The 16763-nt window shown below is 35.0% G+C and overlaps 1 protein-coding gene across 3 annotated transcripts in view; it reads left to right on the top strand.

Annotated features, from left to right (window-relative positions):
- Arhgap32 (Rho GTPase activating protein 32) overlaps positions 1 to 16763 on the top strand; it is a 274334-nt gene that overhangs the window by 203475 nt on the left and 54096 nt on the right. For all 3 annotated transcript variants that reach the window (XM_047516852.1, XM_047516851.1, XM_047516850.1), the window contains 4 exons: positions 370 to 462; positions 1411 to 1533; positions 3302 to 3379; positions 16322 to 16403. In XM_047516852.1, the coding sequence (XP_047372808.1) occupies positions 370 to 462; positions 1411 to 1533; positions 3302 to 3379; positions 16322 to 16403 (376 nt within the window). The remainder of the gene's footprint in view (positions 1 to 369; positions 463 to 1410; positions 1534 to 3301; positions 3380 to 16321; positions 16404 to 16763) is intronic.

Here is a 16763-nt window from a genome sequence, read left to right as displayed (position 1 = left end):
AGAGAGTCTTGGAGAACAAGGTTTCTGGGAAGCAGGGGAAAGCTAGGCAGAAAAGTCAAGTATGGATCTGTAATACACATCTTTTTATATTTTCATTACAAAAGTACAGCAGTAAGTTAGAAGTTATAGAATGGCATGACCATTGATGATAAGGGGTAAAAAGTTAAAGCCCCGTGTGAAACAGGGTCTGAATCATTATGTCAGTGCCCATAGTTTCAGTGGCAGTCCTCTGTGAAGATCTCTGTAACCATGAAATGCTTCAAGATCTGTAGATCCTCCCCTCTCCTCAAAGACCAGTTCACCTCAGAGTTTCTCTGCCAGAGAGTGCAGTATCTTTCCTCCGAGTAACACTGAACTCTCTCTCTGCAGTCAGTCACTCAGATGCTCGTGGCTTACCTGTCTCGCCTTTCAGCTATTGCTGGCAACAAGATCAACTGTGGGCCTGCCCTTACTTGGATGGAGGTATTACCTAATTCACTTCTTATAAAAATTTATTTTAAAATTACTTACTAAGATTTAATATTAATTTGATAGTTGAGTGTCAGTAATCAAAGAAATGGAGTTCTCATCTGGGAGGATGGATAAAATGTTTTTTATCTCAACTATCCTTTGATAATTTACAAAATGAATTTTAATATATTTTATGACTTGATACTTTTTTTGGCATTCAGTATATTAATGTATATACATTGAGCAAATTATGTATTTTCCAGTTTACTTAATAATTGATTTTTTAAAAAAATTTCTGGTACAGGGAATTGAAACTTTACCACTGAGCTATATTCCTACCCATTTTATTTTTTTATTTTGAGTCAGAATCTTGCTAAGTTACTGAGGTTGGCTTTGAACTTGCTATCCTGCTTTAGCTTCTCAAGTTGATGGGATTATAATAAGCACTACATCACCCAGTTAATAATTGAAAATATTTTTCAGTTATTTATAAACAAGCTATTTTAAAGGATCTGACTTAAGAGCATGTTGAGGGAAACATTAGCCTGTAAATATGTTAGATATTTGTGTTTAATTTGCATATAGTTATGTATTCTCTACTCCCAGTAGAAATTGGGAAGACAAGAAGGAAAGTAAAAAGGATATTGAACTGTGAGCCAGATCAATTTGTACTTTGACCTTGAATTTTCCATTACATACTGTGTGTTTTTGTAAAAGTATTTTAATCTTTCATAAATTGCTTAACCTCTTCCAACTTTAGTGTTGAAATTATATATATTATATGCCATAGCACAGTGACTGTCATACATTAACTATCCAATAATGGTATTTGTGTTTTTTAAAGACTTTTAGAATTATTATCTGTTTAAATTAAATTGAATTATATTTTATAGGTAGTCAGAGAAAGTTGTGCAGGTTCCATGTCTTTAACCATCTCATAGTATGTGTGCTTCATTCCAGATTGATAATAAGGGAAATCATCTTTTAGTTCATGAGGAATCATCCATCAACACTCCTGCTGTTGGTGCTGCCCATGTTATCAAGAGGTATACTGCTCGGGCTCCAGATGAACTGACGTTAGAGGTAAATAATTAAAGAGTGCTGTTTGTTCTCTGGTCCCTGTTACCTTTCTAGCCCCATGCTTAAGTGTTTTAATCATTTACTTAATTTTAAAAAATTAAAAGCACCAGGTTTTTCTGTAGTCCTTTATTTTTTAGCCTGGAAAATTTTCTATTTTTGTTTAAATGATCATATTCATCCTTCAACACTCAGCGTCTCACTTCTTCTAGAAAGCCATCCTTGATCTCCCTCACATTCCTGCATGCAGATAATACCTCCAAAAACTAGATTGAATGTCATTTAGAATTGTTTATGTGGCTTATCTGTGACACATCACTTATTACATTTAATCATAGATTTTCCCCTGTTTATTTCAGTGGACCTCTTGAAAGCATGATCTTTCTGTTTTTAGTGCTTAAAAACAGTGATACTCAATGATACCTTTTAAAAATGTTTGTTGAAAGATCGAGCTAAAGACCAGATGGAGGGTGAAATGAATATTTCTTGCTATCAGATGTAAAAGGAGGGGAATTGCATTTCTTCCTCTAAAACTATGTCTCAGGTGATGAAAGACAAATGCTAACAATTATTCAAAAAATTAAGATAGAAGAGTGTCAGTTTTTACTGTGTAACTTCTGAATGGTTTTCAGACTACACTTTGAGGTTCTGTACAGAAAGAAATGCAGATCTTCAAAGATACCATATCTCTTAGCAAATATGACTGTGAAGATGGCTTAGTCATAACTTGAGAAATCAGTGTGAATATGCAGGTTCCTAAAAATGTGCTGTAGATTAGTTAACAGTGCCCTCAAGTATTTAACTATGTTTTTTTCATAGATGACAGCACTTGTTTTGATTGAAGAATATAACTTATATAAAACATTAACTTATTTTGATTGAAATTTTTAAAATATTCATGTAAACGCAGTAGTTTGCTTTTTACAACGAAGAAAGGTCTATATTGGAGTGCTGGATTACAGTGGGTTGTTGAAAAGAATGAAATTGTCATCTTGGGCTTTTCCTATATGATTAAATAAAGTATATCAAGTGCTCAGTATAATGACTTGCACTTGGTAATATATTATTAATATATTATTGTTTTAAATATGAGTATTTGAAACTTCCGTAAGTGAATCTTACTACTTCCAGTGACAGTGGTAACAAAGTACAGCAGCTCCACAACTTAGCATGGGGTTATGCCTCACTAAACCCATTTTAAGTGGAAAATACTGTTCAGAGAAAGTATATCAAACATGCCTAACCTATTGAACATCCTGGCTTAGCAACAAGGACACAGTTGTTTGCCCTTTTGACATGACTGAAGCTGAGGCTCCATGTTGCCCAGCATCACAGAAGAGTAGAGTACCACATATTGCTAGATCAAAATTCATAATTTGAAGCACAGTTTCTACTGAGTGCATGTCACTTTTGCACCGTGGTGAAGTCCAGTCATCATAAGTTGGAGACAGTATTTTAAAGCATAAGTGATGATGATGATGGCATGATACCTAGCATTAAAAAAACCTTCATCTAAAAACTGGCTTTCTGAAGTTACCACACATGACTTAGTGAGATCAAGTTTTTGTGTTGCTTAACACTTTTTTAAACTTTCCTTAGCAAAAGGTAAAATTATTAAATTATTTTAAAGGAGATAATGAATTTTTCCAGAAGTTATTAGCCAGAGCATAAAATGGTACTTTGTCCTTTTGTACAGTTCAAATTTAAATTCAAGATACAGCAATTGGTTTAAAATTTAACTAAAACAATTTTATAAAAATTTTGATTCTCTTAGGTGGGAGACATTGTTTCTGTTATTGATATGCCCCCCAAAGTGTTAAGTACATGGTGGAGAGGCAAGCATGGATTTCAGGTAAGCAACAAAACATTAGGTGTGGAAAATTCTAAGAACACTTATCTGTATGTCATTACTAATTCTATTTCTAAGGTGTACTGCCCGTGGACTTTGTCATCAGAAATGTTATCTGTAGGGACAGAAATATGCAGATGATAATGGCATTAGACCAGATTTCCATTTCTAGTTGCTTTTGTGATTTTGTTCTCTCCTCCTCCTTTATTACTTTGTCAGTGTGAGCAGTGTCTCATGCCCATGAACTGCTTTCTGACAGTTAGTCATGTGACTCTTCCTTGCTTTTAGTATTAGTTTTTTGGGGGAGGTGGGTGGGTACTGGGGAATGAACTCGGTGCACTTGGCCATTGAGCCACACCCCCTGCCCTATTTTGTATTTATTTAGAGACAGGTTCTCACTCAGTTGCTTATTGCTTCACTTTTGCTGAGGCTGGCTTTGAACTCGAGATCCTCCTGCCTCAGCCTCCCGAGCTGCTGGGATGACAGCCATGCACCACCGTGCTTGGCTTAATACTAGTTTTAATTCATGATTGACAGATATTTCCTTTTTTAAAATAAATCAGTTTGATCAAATTTTCTATAAAAATGTATTATAAATCTTATCAGAAACTTATTGTATTAATTGCAGAACAACAGTAGAGTCTAAAGTCCTCTCTTTTATTTTTTCTGTATACATGTAAATTGTTTAATTTAAGACCTGACAATGGCATCTTTCAAATTAACTTAGGACTAATTTTCATAGGATGTATGGGATCTCTTTTATCTTATAAAGGATCCTCTGAAAATGCCTTAAAATTATGTTCTTAATCCATGGTATATGTGTGTGTGGGGGGGTGGTTTCCCTATGAAAGTGTTGTGAAATGCACAAGCAAACTACTTGTACTGTATATTAGAAATTTGATTACTATTATAAAAATACTTTGAGCTTTACATATTTAAAAATCCTGATTATTAGCTCTTATAAAATGTATTTTATAAACAAATGCTAATATCATGAAACAGTATAGCATGGGGTTAATTGGGGGGTACAGAGCTAGATTACCTGGACTTTAATCCTGTGTTATTTTGGGCAAGTTATTTAAGATCTGTTTTTCTGTTTCCCTATTGTAAAATGGGGGTTGCAGGACAGTATTTTTTCATACAGACTTGTCATGAAGGTTAAAAGTGTAAAGATGAAAGTATAAAGTACTTAGACCAGGCCTGGTGGGGTGTGTATGTGTGTGTGTGTTTTGCTCAATAAATGTTGATATAAAATTTAAATAATTGTTTTTCATTTTAGAAATTTAATTTTATCTATACATTTCTGTAATAAAAAACTATATGTAGCAGTTTAACAAGTTATTCGTTTTTTTGGAATTGAATTTCTTAAAACCAGAAGGTTCCCCTTAAAAATCTCTCCATTCCTTCTCAACATTTTAATTTTATGATTATAAAAATAGTAGCAAGTTTATTCTTTATTTGTGTAACAGTTAGTGATCAATGACTGTATGCTAGTTATAGACTTATCTTCCTAATTATTTTATTTAGACTTACAAAATAAGTTCACTACCTAAATAACTAATTCCCTTAAAGTCAGAAATTAAGTATTCTAAAACTGTTATAACTTAGTTTATTGCCAAAACACTGTATTTAAAATAAAAACAAGTTTTTAAATTCAAGGAGATTTGTCATTGGTAATAAAAACTTGCTCCTGTAAGAATGCTATTTTTCGTCTTGATTGGTCTCAGAAAGGCAATGCTGACTCTGTAGGTCAAGGTGGAGTGTGCCTGTGAGAAGAGCAGTTGCTGTGCTGGTGCCCATGAAACAGGCAGCAAGACTTTAAATGTCACTGTCAAAACTTTTTTTTTTTTTAAAGGAGTCCAGTATTTTAAGTAAAGAATCCACATGGTTCCCTATGCCTTGCTTTTCCTACACACTAGTCCATCTGTAAGAGTGCCCATGGTTAATTGCAGGGGAAGGTAGGAGTTGGGAGACTTCTTGAGCATCTGCTGCACAGAAAGCATTTGGCATTTCACATGCAGTGTGTTCTTTAATTTCAAGAAACTTCCAGGTAGTTTTTCATTTCCTATTTTTATGGATAGAAGACAGTTTTTAAGAGGGTTAATAAACAGCCAGTAAGTGATGGGTGAAGTGGAAACTAAATCCAAGTCTGCTCTGTTCCTTTGCTTGAAGAGCACTAAGCATGATTTCTACATTTACTCTCAAATTATTAACTCTCTTCACTTTAGTTTTCTGTGCTGTAGAAAAGAACATCTTTCCTTCCCAACCAACAAGGAATGTGGTAAAGATTACCCAGTTGAGGGTACAAATCATACCTGTTTATTGACAGAACATTGTTGTCACTGTGTGTTAGTTAAGTTTTTATGTAATGATTAATAAATTGTATGCTGGGGAAAAGCTCTTCCTCAGGCAACTGATGAAGTTCCCTACCTTCAACAGGTATTTAAATATTCTGAGGATGTGCCCCTCCCGAGAAATCTGGTGAAAGTGGAAGAAAATCTTAATTCTCCATGTACATGATAATTGTAATTTACAGCCCTTTTATGTCCTGATTTTCAAGTTTAAAAATCACTGGAATAATAGTTTATTTGGATGATTTTCGTACTTTATATTTTTTAACTAGTAGGAAGGTTAATCAGAGAGAATCTCATACAGAGCCCCAGTGTGAGTAGAAGTGACAGTGTAGCTGCCCTGATTAGCCCACTGGACCTCTAGCCCTGTGGCGCTGGCCTACGTGGATTCCCTGAGACCTTCTGCAGTAGCTCGGAGGACCTCAGCAGAGCTACCAACCACACTCTAGGCATAGCAGACCTTACCTTTATATAGTAGATATAGTACATCAAAAGCTACTTAAAACTTTTAATTTTAAAAAACTAGCTAACAGTGTAAAAGTATTAGAGAAACATGTTCTTTATAGGGGCATTTTTATGTGACCCCTTTCAGAAGGTCATTATTAAATTTCTCTAATGTAAATTATATCTTAATTCTTGGTATTTCATAAATTCTAAGGTAGGTGGGTCATACAAATTCAGAATACAAACAGTCATGTATATTTTATAAATATGCGTTTGAGATTTTGTTTTTCCTATTACTGGGCAAGACTGTTTCTAACATTCTTTCATTTGTCTGTTAGGTACTGTTATAGTTTGCTAGGGCTGCCATAAGAAAATACCACAGACTGGATGGCTTAAATAACAGAAATTTATTTTTGTACTGTTTTGAAAGTCAGAAGTTCAAAATCAAGGTGTTTACAGGGTTGATTTCTTCTGAGGCCTTTCTTGCTATATCCTCACATGGCATTTGTTCTGTGTATGTGGGTGTCTTTGTGTCCTAATCTCCTCTTCTTATAAGGACAGCAGTCCAGTTAGATTAGGGCCCACCCAATATGACCTCATTTAGCCCTAATTACCTCATTAAAAGGCTTAACTCTAAATATTGCCATAGTTCAGAACTATGGAAGTTGGGAATTCAGCAAAAGAATTCAGGATAGATACAATTAACTCATGATAGGTGGGTTGATCCACCATCAGAGCTGGACTGAAGTTCCTTGGAGAACTTCAGGGCCCAGCTGGACTCTCCCTGGAGGTTTCGGAGGGGTTTCTGGAGGAGTGCAGTCTTGTGTATATGTCTTCGGGAGAGGATCTCCAGGTGACCCACTGAAACCTCTCTCAGTGGAAGCAGGCTGTCTGGCATGGAAGAGCACACCTCCGTCAGCCAGCTTGACTGATTCTGCTTACTTGCAAACTGGGCTCTGATTGCAGACCACAGAGAAGGATGCACAGTGGTGCAGCTCGTCTTCCCTCGTGGTGCAGAGGAGATGAAGGGCTTATTGGACATGGGGGTGGCCCAAACAGTGGTCTTCCTGGGGATGAAGATCATTGGGTGCTGATTGGAAGAAAAAAATGGGGAGCAATAGCTGCAATGGGCTGCTGCTTCCCATGGCAGAGGCAAATTCCATTGAGGTGTTCCATTCTGAGTATTGCTGAGCAGCTTTCTGTAATGTCTTTCTGAGAACTTTCTGAGTTTTGCTCAGCCTCATGGCCTGTTACCTTATGACCTGTTACCTTACACTACTTTTTTTTTTTTTTTTTTTTTTTTTTTTTTTTTTGCAGTACCGGCGATCGAACTCAGGGCCTTGTGCTTGCAGGCAAGCACTCTATCAGCTGAGCTATCTCCGCAGACCACACTACTTTTTTCTTGTTGTCTCTTTTCGGGCTGGCTATCAGGGCATGGTAGGGTTCAGGTCTCCTTGCAGAAACTTTTCCTTTATGCTGCTGTGAACTAGTGCTATGCAGTTTCTGTGTAGTGACTTTCTTTAGTATTTAAAAGTATTAGTATTTTTAAAAAATAATAAACACACTCGATTTTAGTATAGTTTGAGGTTTACAAAATAATTGAGCAGATAGTTCATGGAATTCTTTTATAGAGTTACTTTTCCTACAATTTTCCTGTTATTTACATCTTACTTTACAATATAATGAATAGAATTGACAAATACTGACCTTTTCCTCATGTCAGCTGTTGACTGTGTTCACCTGAATTTGTGGTAAAGCAGTATTTCTAGAAAAGTGGTCTGAGGAACACCCAGGCCAGAGCAGATAGGTAATAATAATGCAAGCCTCAAATCCTATCCACAGTTACTATAACAGTTTCTGGCTTGCTTTTTAATGAACCAGTATCTATATACTGTTATTAACTATAAATCATCATTTACATTAGTCTTTATTCTTGGTGTTGCATATTCTGTGCATTTTGATAAGTGCCTAAAGGCACGTGTCCCCATTTTATTTTCAAACAGAATAGTGTAGCTATCCTTCAGTTACTCTCCTGTGCTTAACCTGTTCATGCCTCCCTCTCTCTGAACTCTGGTAACCACTGATCTTTTACTGTCTCCATAGTTTTGCCTTTTTTGGAATGTCATATGGTTGTCATATGATCTTTTCAGATTAGCTTCTTTCACTTAGTAATTTGTGTTTAAGATTCCTACATGTCTTTCCATGGTTCTGTAGATCTTTTTTTTCTAATCACTATCCAATATTTGGTGTTAGGGATATACCACAATTTATTTATCTATTCACCTATGGAAGGAATCTTGATTGCGTCCATGTTTTTGGCAATTATGAATAAAGTTGCTATAAACATTCATGTGGAAGTTCATGTGAACCTAAGTTTTCAAGTCCTTTGGGTAAATTCCAAGGAGTGTGATTGCTTATCATGTAGTAAGAATATATTCCATTTTATAAGAAACCACCAAACTGTGTTCAAAATAGCTGTACCGTTCCTCATTCCCACCAGCAATGAAAAAGAGTTCTGCTACCTGGCACCCTCACTGGCATTTGGTAACTGTCAAGTTTTTGAGCAGGGTTGGGTTTAGCAATGTTAAAAGGGGTTTAATGGAGTTGCATTGTTACCTTAAATTACAAATAAAGTTAGTCTAAGAAATAGCATTTGCTGAATATGCTCAAGGGCATACAGCACTGCTGTCTTCATCATTTGGTTACCAATAATTAATTCTGCTCTCTGCCATTGATTCTCAAATTGTAGTGTGCATGAGAATCAATAGGGGAACATACTAGAAAGATTAAATCTCAGCCTGGGGCTATAGCAAAGTGGTAAAGTATTTGCCTAGGATGCATGAAGCTTTGGGTTCCATCCCTAGTAATGCATGCATGCACACACACACACCAAAGAGAGAGAGTGAGAAATTAAATCTTAGGGCCTAAACCCCAAAATTTCTGTTTTGGTAGTTTTGGGGCAGGATGTAAGACCTCTGTATTTTTATCTATGTGTGCTCTAGGTAAACTGTTAGTTGACTGGTGGTTGGTAGAGATCAGCATTTTGCTAAGTTCTTTTCAATGTATTGTCCTAGTCCAGACCATAATTTAGCCATGGAAACAGAAGGATAAGTTCATCCATGTGTTTAATTATACCCTAACACTCTTTCTTTTCTTAAACTTATGGGAGTAGGAAGTGTGAAATTATATTAACTACAGTAATTTGAAATTCTGAAATCTGTATAATTATCTCTTAAGGAGTATATTGAATATTTTATCTTTTTTTTTGAGATGTTTCATTATATGATAAACTGAAGGGGGGGAAAAAAAACCCCTCTTCACTTTATGCCATAAGCATCACTCCCAGACTTACTCTCCTGTGTGTAGACTATGGTTGAGAATGTGGGGTAAGGCCTCTGAGAGCCATTTTTTCTTAGGTAAAAGGCATAATACAAATATGACGTTAATATTTTTGAACATGATTTATTTCTCTGGTGCAGTTTTATGAGTTTGATTTGGGAACCACTGGCATCAGAATGACCTGAGAAAAGTGTTAAAACTGTATATTTATCATCAGAATCTTAGGGGATGGGGCAGAATCTAAATTTTTAACAGTTCCTCAGATGATTTGCATGTAAGAAATGTGGGTACCCCTGACCAAGCCTCCTATTGTTCATCCTGTGCAGATAGAGTGAACAGGCAATAGTATAGCAGTTGTTCTGTTGCCTCTTTTCACAGAAAATTCTCCTTAAAACACATTTGCCAGGAAGTTAATCTAGTGGCTAAAATCTCACTTGGAGATTAACGGAATTGATACAGGTCATGTTCTGTGGACTCTCCAACTGTTTTACTTTTCATAATTAACTCAGAATGTTGTGTGTTTTTGTTTTTATTTTTTTCATAAATATCAGAGAAGCAATTCTTGGACAATAAAAGTTTCCTTACCACAGAGTTTAATATGGTTAAAAGTCTTCTTTCTTCAGAAGGGCAGATAGCTGGGACTCTACCCCCTGATATCCAGGAATACAAAGCTGTACCTTTTTATTATTTAAAATCAAGTAGAGCAAAATATTTCCTCTCCAATTAAGTAATGGGATGTAATATTATATAGTAAATTTGCATAATGTTACATAAATTGAAGAGAAGAGGGAACGTGTGACACTAAAAACTGATTACAAACACTTCTTGAGTGCTTCTTACACGTGCTATTCTATGTGCTTTTTTTTAAACCTTTAGTTCTCATGCTTCATGAAGAAGGTGCTGTTATCTCATTTTATGAATGGAGGAAACTGCAGCATGGAGGGGTGAAACAGCTAGCTCACTATTACCTTGCTCTTTAGTGCAGAGCTTACATTGAAACAGGCATTCTGGCCAAAAATCAGATCATAGTAGTAATTTAGTCAACACTTTTGAAACTTCTGCTTGTCTGACTCATAGATTTCTATAGTAGAAAAGATGATAGTGGTTCATCTGGTTATAATCTTTCATTTTACAATGATAGAAATCTAGAAACAAAGAAATTTTTGTTTCACAAAAATAGTAACTAGGTGGTATAACCAGGATCAAAATATAGTTGAGTTCCAGTTTTGTTTTTTCCTTCTGTAGATCATGCAAATATGTACATTTTCTTAATTTATTTTCTTTATTGTTGCTGATGTTTTAATTTTTCTTTTAGTGCCATTAACAGTGGATATTTTGAGATAAATTTCCTAATGGATAGCTTTTTGTTAATTGATAGCATCAGGATATGTCACACTGAATTTCTTGAAAGCAGTTGATAGGAGGATGACTGGGGACAGTAGCTCTTAATCTCATCACACAGTATACCCTCTCTTTATGATAGGTACTTTGTGAAATCCCTTCTTGTGATCCTGAAATAAAATCTACAAATAATATAATTACCTATATACATATACAGTTTTGAAAAAGTATAAATTTTCAACTTATAAAGGAAAGTAATTTTTGTCTTTAAAATATGTGATATGTGTTTAGATATTAGTATTTGAGACAACTACTTTGAGAACCTTATTACTGTCAAGGTAGACTAACAACATTTAACATCAGTCAGACAATAAAATAACATCCATTCATAATAGCATAAAAATATGGAATACTTAAGGATATATCTGGGAAAAAAATCTGGATTTTCAAGTATTCTAAGTATTTCCAGAACCTTTCTGGAAGAAATTAAAGAAGGCCCAAACGATTGGAGAGATATATTGAGTTTATGGGTTGGAAAACTATATTGATAAGATGTCATTTCTTCTCAAATTGATCCCAGTCAGAATCCTAGCAGACTCTTGTGTAAACATTGACAAGCAGATTAAATAATTCATATGGAAATGCAAAGGACCTAGAATAAAGGAGCCAAAACACATTTGAAGAGCAAGGTTGGAGAGCTTGCAGTAATTGAAGATTTACATAAGCTACAGCATAAGTAAAATGTAGGATCAGTGGAAATAGAGATAAGTAGATTAATGAAACAAAATAGAGTCTAGAAACAGATCCATTCATACATACATAGACAACTGATTTTCAACAAAAGTCTAAAATCAATTCAGTGAAGAAAGATGGTCTGTGTTCGCCTCCAAAATAAAATTTATTTTTAAAAATTAACTCAAAATGTATCATATGCCTCTGGGTAAAGTACAAAGAGTAAAACAAAGCTTTCATGGCTTTGGATTTCATGGCAAAGATTTTTTTTTTATTTTTAATTTTTTTGTAGTGCTGGGGATTGAACCCAGGGCCTTATGCTTGCAAGGCAAGCACTTTACCAACTGAGCTGTATCCCCAACCCGGCAAAGATTTCTTAACTGCAACATCAAAAGATCAATTCTCTGAGAATGTTTGGGAAGAGGGAAAAAGTAGTTGACATTTCTAGAGAATAGACTGAACTTGCATTAGTTTTTTCTCAGCAATGTGATTTTTCTCTAGAAACATATGGAAGTATATTGGCTTAATTTGGGGAGTTGGTTGGATTGCTTTGGCAGAAGATTGATATTGCAGGGAGACTAAGGGTATTGATTTAAAAGCTCATATGGTCTACCACAGGATTCATACTGGATAACAACAACAACAACAACAACAACGACAGCAATATCAACAAAAAAGATGGGAAGGGGGATAGTAACCTGGGGGAAAATAAATACAGGAATGAAGGGGATGGTTGTCTGAATTTTAACTTAAGTTGTTATGGAATATAAACTCTAGAGACCTGGGAGTTATAACTTTCAGAGGTCAAATAATTCCAATTGCTGAAAAATCTGTGGTATGTCTCTGGGAATAAGAACAGTACTTAACTAAGCTTCATATAAATATTTTGCTCTGTTAATGGCCTAAAATTTCACTAGTCATAAATGAAATAAAAAATTAGAGTAGGAATATTTTTAAAAGTCAGTGATAAGTACATTTTTTTATCTTGAAATTCATTTTTAGGTTTTGTTTGGTCGAATCAGAGGGACTATAGTTAGAATTAGGCACTGTTGTTGAGCAAAGGATTTCTTTCCCTTCCCACTGTCATCAAAGCTCTGGGCTTAAATTTTATTCCAATAGTTTCCTATCTAACAATCCCTCTAAGTTGCACCAAAATATTCTTCAGGACACATTGTTAAAGCCAAACCTGATTGTTTTTTTTTTTTTTTTCTCCCCTTGAGTATCCTCAAGGTACTCAGTCTGTTCCCCTTGTCACTCTTTATTTTCCTTGAGTCAGAGGGTAAGCTGTATGTAGACTTGCCTGACTAGTCCTAGGAGCTCTCAGTGTTGCATAGGCACAGGACCAAAATGGATAGCAATAGATAGATTAATGATGAGCAGGAACCCATTTTAAAATATTTGTGAATTTTGTAGGACAACTGTTAAACCCAGTTATTATTAAGAATGAAAGTGTGAATATTTTCAATGAATTGTATTAAAATTAAATATTTTTGGTAATTATTTTACAGTATTTTGCTGTTATCTGTGCTCTTGAGGTTCATTACATCTAATGGATATACATGGTACAAATAATATATAACAGAGTGTTGTTCTGCATCTCTTCTCAATTCTGTGCTCAGTTGTGTCCTGTTGGTACTTTGAAACCAGCTCTGGTAGGTGTATTTGCACCATGAGCACTGCAAACCCTATAAATCAAGACCTTTTCCTCTAGGGAGAGCCAGTTGTTAAACATTGCCCCCACACTACAGGGCTATAATAATCTCTCTAGCTTCTTTTCATTTTATCTCAAAGACTTGAGGAAAAACTTAAATGAAAGCCCTAGTTCCTTCTTACAAGCCCCTCTCTTATGTAAGAATGTAGTCTTATCACTACATTCTTCTTTATCACTACATTCTTCTTTTTTATCTGTTATTGTGTTTTTGTTATGTACTTCTCTACCATCATGGGCCCCAGGTGGTAGCCTTTTCTCTCTCTGGCTTCCTTTTCCTAGAGTTGAATCTCAGTTTGACTCCTGATTATGTACCACATTCTCCTTTCCCTTTCCAGCACTGCTGCAGGAAGAATAAGATATGAAATAGGCTGACATAGTTACTAGATCATATTGCCAGAGTTTCAGTCACTTTTACCACTGGATACTTTTGAGTTTATCAGGAGTGTTTATATTTGGCAAAATATTAGGTTAAATACTCAGCATAAAAGTATAAGTATTCATTAACTGCATTTTAGGGTTAGCTGCATTCTTCTATATGATATCTTCAACAGAACACAGTTTTATTTTTTATGATGGAAATTTTGTAAGAAAAGGGAATCTGTTTGCCTTTCACAAGTTTTCCAAAACTGACTGTTTTAAATAAAATAACTCCTTGACTGTTATCAGTGCTTTTGGTTTCAAGAAATAGAAAAATGAAAGAGAAAATGTAGTTATTGCTACTGTTGTCAGCAGCTTAATGATGATAAGCAAAAGTCGTAGAGATTGTTTTGACCTTTCATTATGATCAAATGAAGACTGCTGCAGATCCAGTCATGACACCTGCACTTATAGCAAACAAAAAGAGGCAAGATAGGAGTCTAGAGTTGTGCCTATGTGTCTCAAATTCATCTGAATGCAAAGAGTTTGGGAAACTGGATATTTGTTTTAATATTTATTAATTTTATACTTTATAAGAAAGGGAGATGAGAGCAGGGATTGGGGTTAGGCACTGGATGTGCCTACAGTGGAACTCCATGAAGTATACAATAGCATCTTTCCCATATACTTAAACATAATGCAATGAGACAAATTTAAAAGGCGAAAATGTAACTAATATATATGATACAATTCCTTGAAGAAGTTCATTAAGCTTTGTTGAGTTTTTGTGAGGGACTGATGGAAAACTAGTTTTTATTTGCTGAAAGATATTTGAATTTGGAAACTGGTCTGTGTGTTTTCACATAAACTTTTGAGGTGTAGGTAAATGTTACTCCTGATGTAACAAATTAGAACATGAAACAGTTTCCTCCAGATCGCAGAGTCTAAAAAACATGGGGGAGGCAAGTTTGAACCTCACCTTTGTCTATGGAACATTTCAGTTTTGTATAAATTAAAATAAATTAGAATTTTATGGAAAGAATGATATTTGAGAGTGAGGAAACCTAAGGACACACACGTTATGTGTCACTCACCTGTGTATTATGTGTCACACCCATTTGATGGAGCAGCTAGAGCCCTCTAGGTCTTGGAGTAGCTCATTTGATGAGTGCTTACTACATGCATTTTACTTATGCTAATCACTTAATTATAAAACCTGATAAAACCTGATAAGTGTTATCATTATCATGTGTACATGGAGAAACAATTACAGAGAGGCAGAGTTACACACCCAGCCTACTAAGTGGTAGATTTAGAATTGAACTCAGAGGCCCTTTACCCTGAGATTACGCTGTTAACCAGTACACCACATGTCCTCTCATGGACCTCATGCAAGAGAAAATGAGAAGGATTTTTTATTTTCTTACCTGGTTCCAGCCAATCTTGGAAGTTTTACATATGTTTATTGAATGTAAGTTTGAATAGAAAGTGTTAACAGAATTTTAACAATAAAGCAAATACTGAAAGCATCATTTTAGAAGACAGTACATATAGGGACTTTAAGAATGCCAGATACAAATATTTCAAGTAAAATTGTTAATCTGTTAATAACCCCTTTTCAGCTCATGATAACTGGTTATGTTTTCATAATTTTTAAGAAGTACCATAGAATATTGATCCAGAAATTGAAATAAAAATTCTGCAAATGAGTGAGTGAAAATAATCCCACACAGATGGAAATTATACAGCTCAGAACTTCATGATGAGTCACACTCTTGGAATACTGTTTCATTCTTCCCAGAGTCTGTCAACAGAGGGAGATACAACGTGATGTAGTTTTCATGTTTCAGCTTTAACATCTGCTGCATGGCAGCCCATTTATGTCCCTATCTAAGGAAACATCTATAAATATTGGTAAAGATTTTCTTTTTATTTTTTCCCAAACTGTTTATCTCTGTATTTATTCTATTAGCTGCACAATATCTCTGGATGATCTGAAACTCACAATTTTCTTAGTACAACTTATTAGGATCCTGACAAAAGCCAGTAGGCAATTCTGTCATAAGGTTAACGTGGTGTGTTCTTGGAAGCCAGAGTATGTGGCTGCTTCTGAAATTGGCCATATTCTTCTCTCTTATCCATGCACTTCTGACTCTTCATCAGGAGTGAATACCATGATTTTAAATGAGTGTTTCAGAAATCCATTTTTAAAAAAATGTATGAAAGTGAAAGAAAATCCACCAAAAATTAGTTTAGTGTTAAATTTTAAAAAACTTATAAAGAAGATAATAAACCCAATAAGTTGGCAACAGAAGTGTCAGCACAACTAGATTTGAGATTTCGGCAAAGTGAATTATCAAACAGTAAAAAATTTTTACCTGCTGCCTGTGTAGCATTTAAATTGGTGTAGAAGTTTGGGGAATTAAAAGCTAACACTAAAAAGCCAGACTTAGATATTTGGACAGAAAACCCTGCTTAACTCTGTATACTCATAGCAACAGATTGTTTTATTATTTGTTTGTATAATTTGCATCATCTGCTATTCAGAGTCTTGGAATAATAGAATCATTTGGGAGGGACTGTGGAGTCTATTACTGGAATTGAGTTGGCAGTGTTCACATACTGGTCTGTTTGCTAGTTTGGAATCCTTTCTTTGTTGCTTTTCTTTAGGTGGGACTCTTCCCTGGACATTGTGTTGAGTTAATTAACCAGAAAGTTCCCCCATCGGTGACCAATTCAGTGCCAAAACCAGGTGAGTACACATTTTCATTAACTTGGTATGACCTTCTGCTCACAGATACAGATGTTCCCTTCTAGTCAAGTACATGACTTGTTTTGCTGTTCTTCACATTAATTAATATAATATATATTCTGAATTTTGCATGGTTTTAATTTTAAACACGGTCTAATTTCTGTTTGATCATTTCATAATGGTGTTTACATGCATTCCAATGTTTAGACAATTTTAAAGAATGGTATATTCCGCTAAGCTTTGTTATTACTTGCTTTTATAGTTATATATAAGGCATGCAGCTTATTAATGAATAAATTAATTTAAAAAATAGATTTAAAGATCTAACAGGATCATCATGGGCATAGTGTGATCGATTGG

The sequence above is a fragment of the Sciurus carolinensis genome, chromosome 11, assembly GCF_902686445.1.
Source record: "Sciurus carolinensis chromosome 11, mSciCar1.2, whole genome shotgun sequence".
Classification (NCBI taxonomy): domain Eukaryota; kingdom Metazoa; phylum Chordata; class Mammalia; order Rodentia; family Sciuridae; genus Sciurus; species Sciurus carolinensis.
The sequence above is the reverse complement of the archived record's forward strand: the minus strand, read 5'-3'. Positions and strand labels throughout refer to the sequence as shown.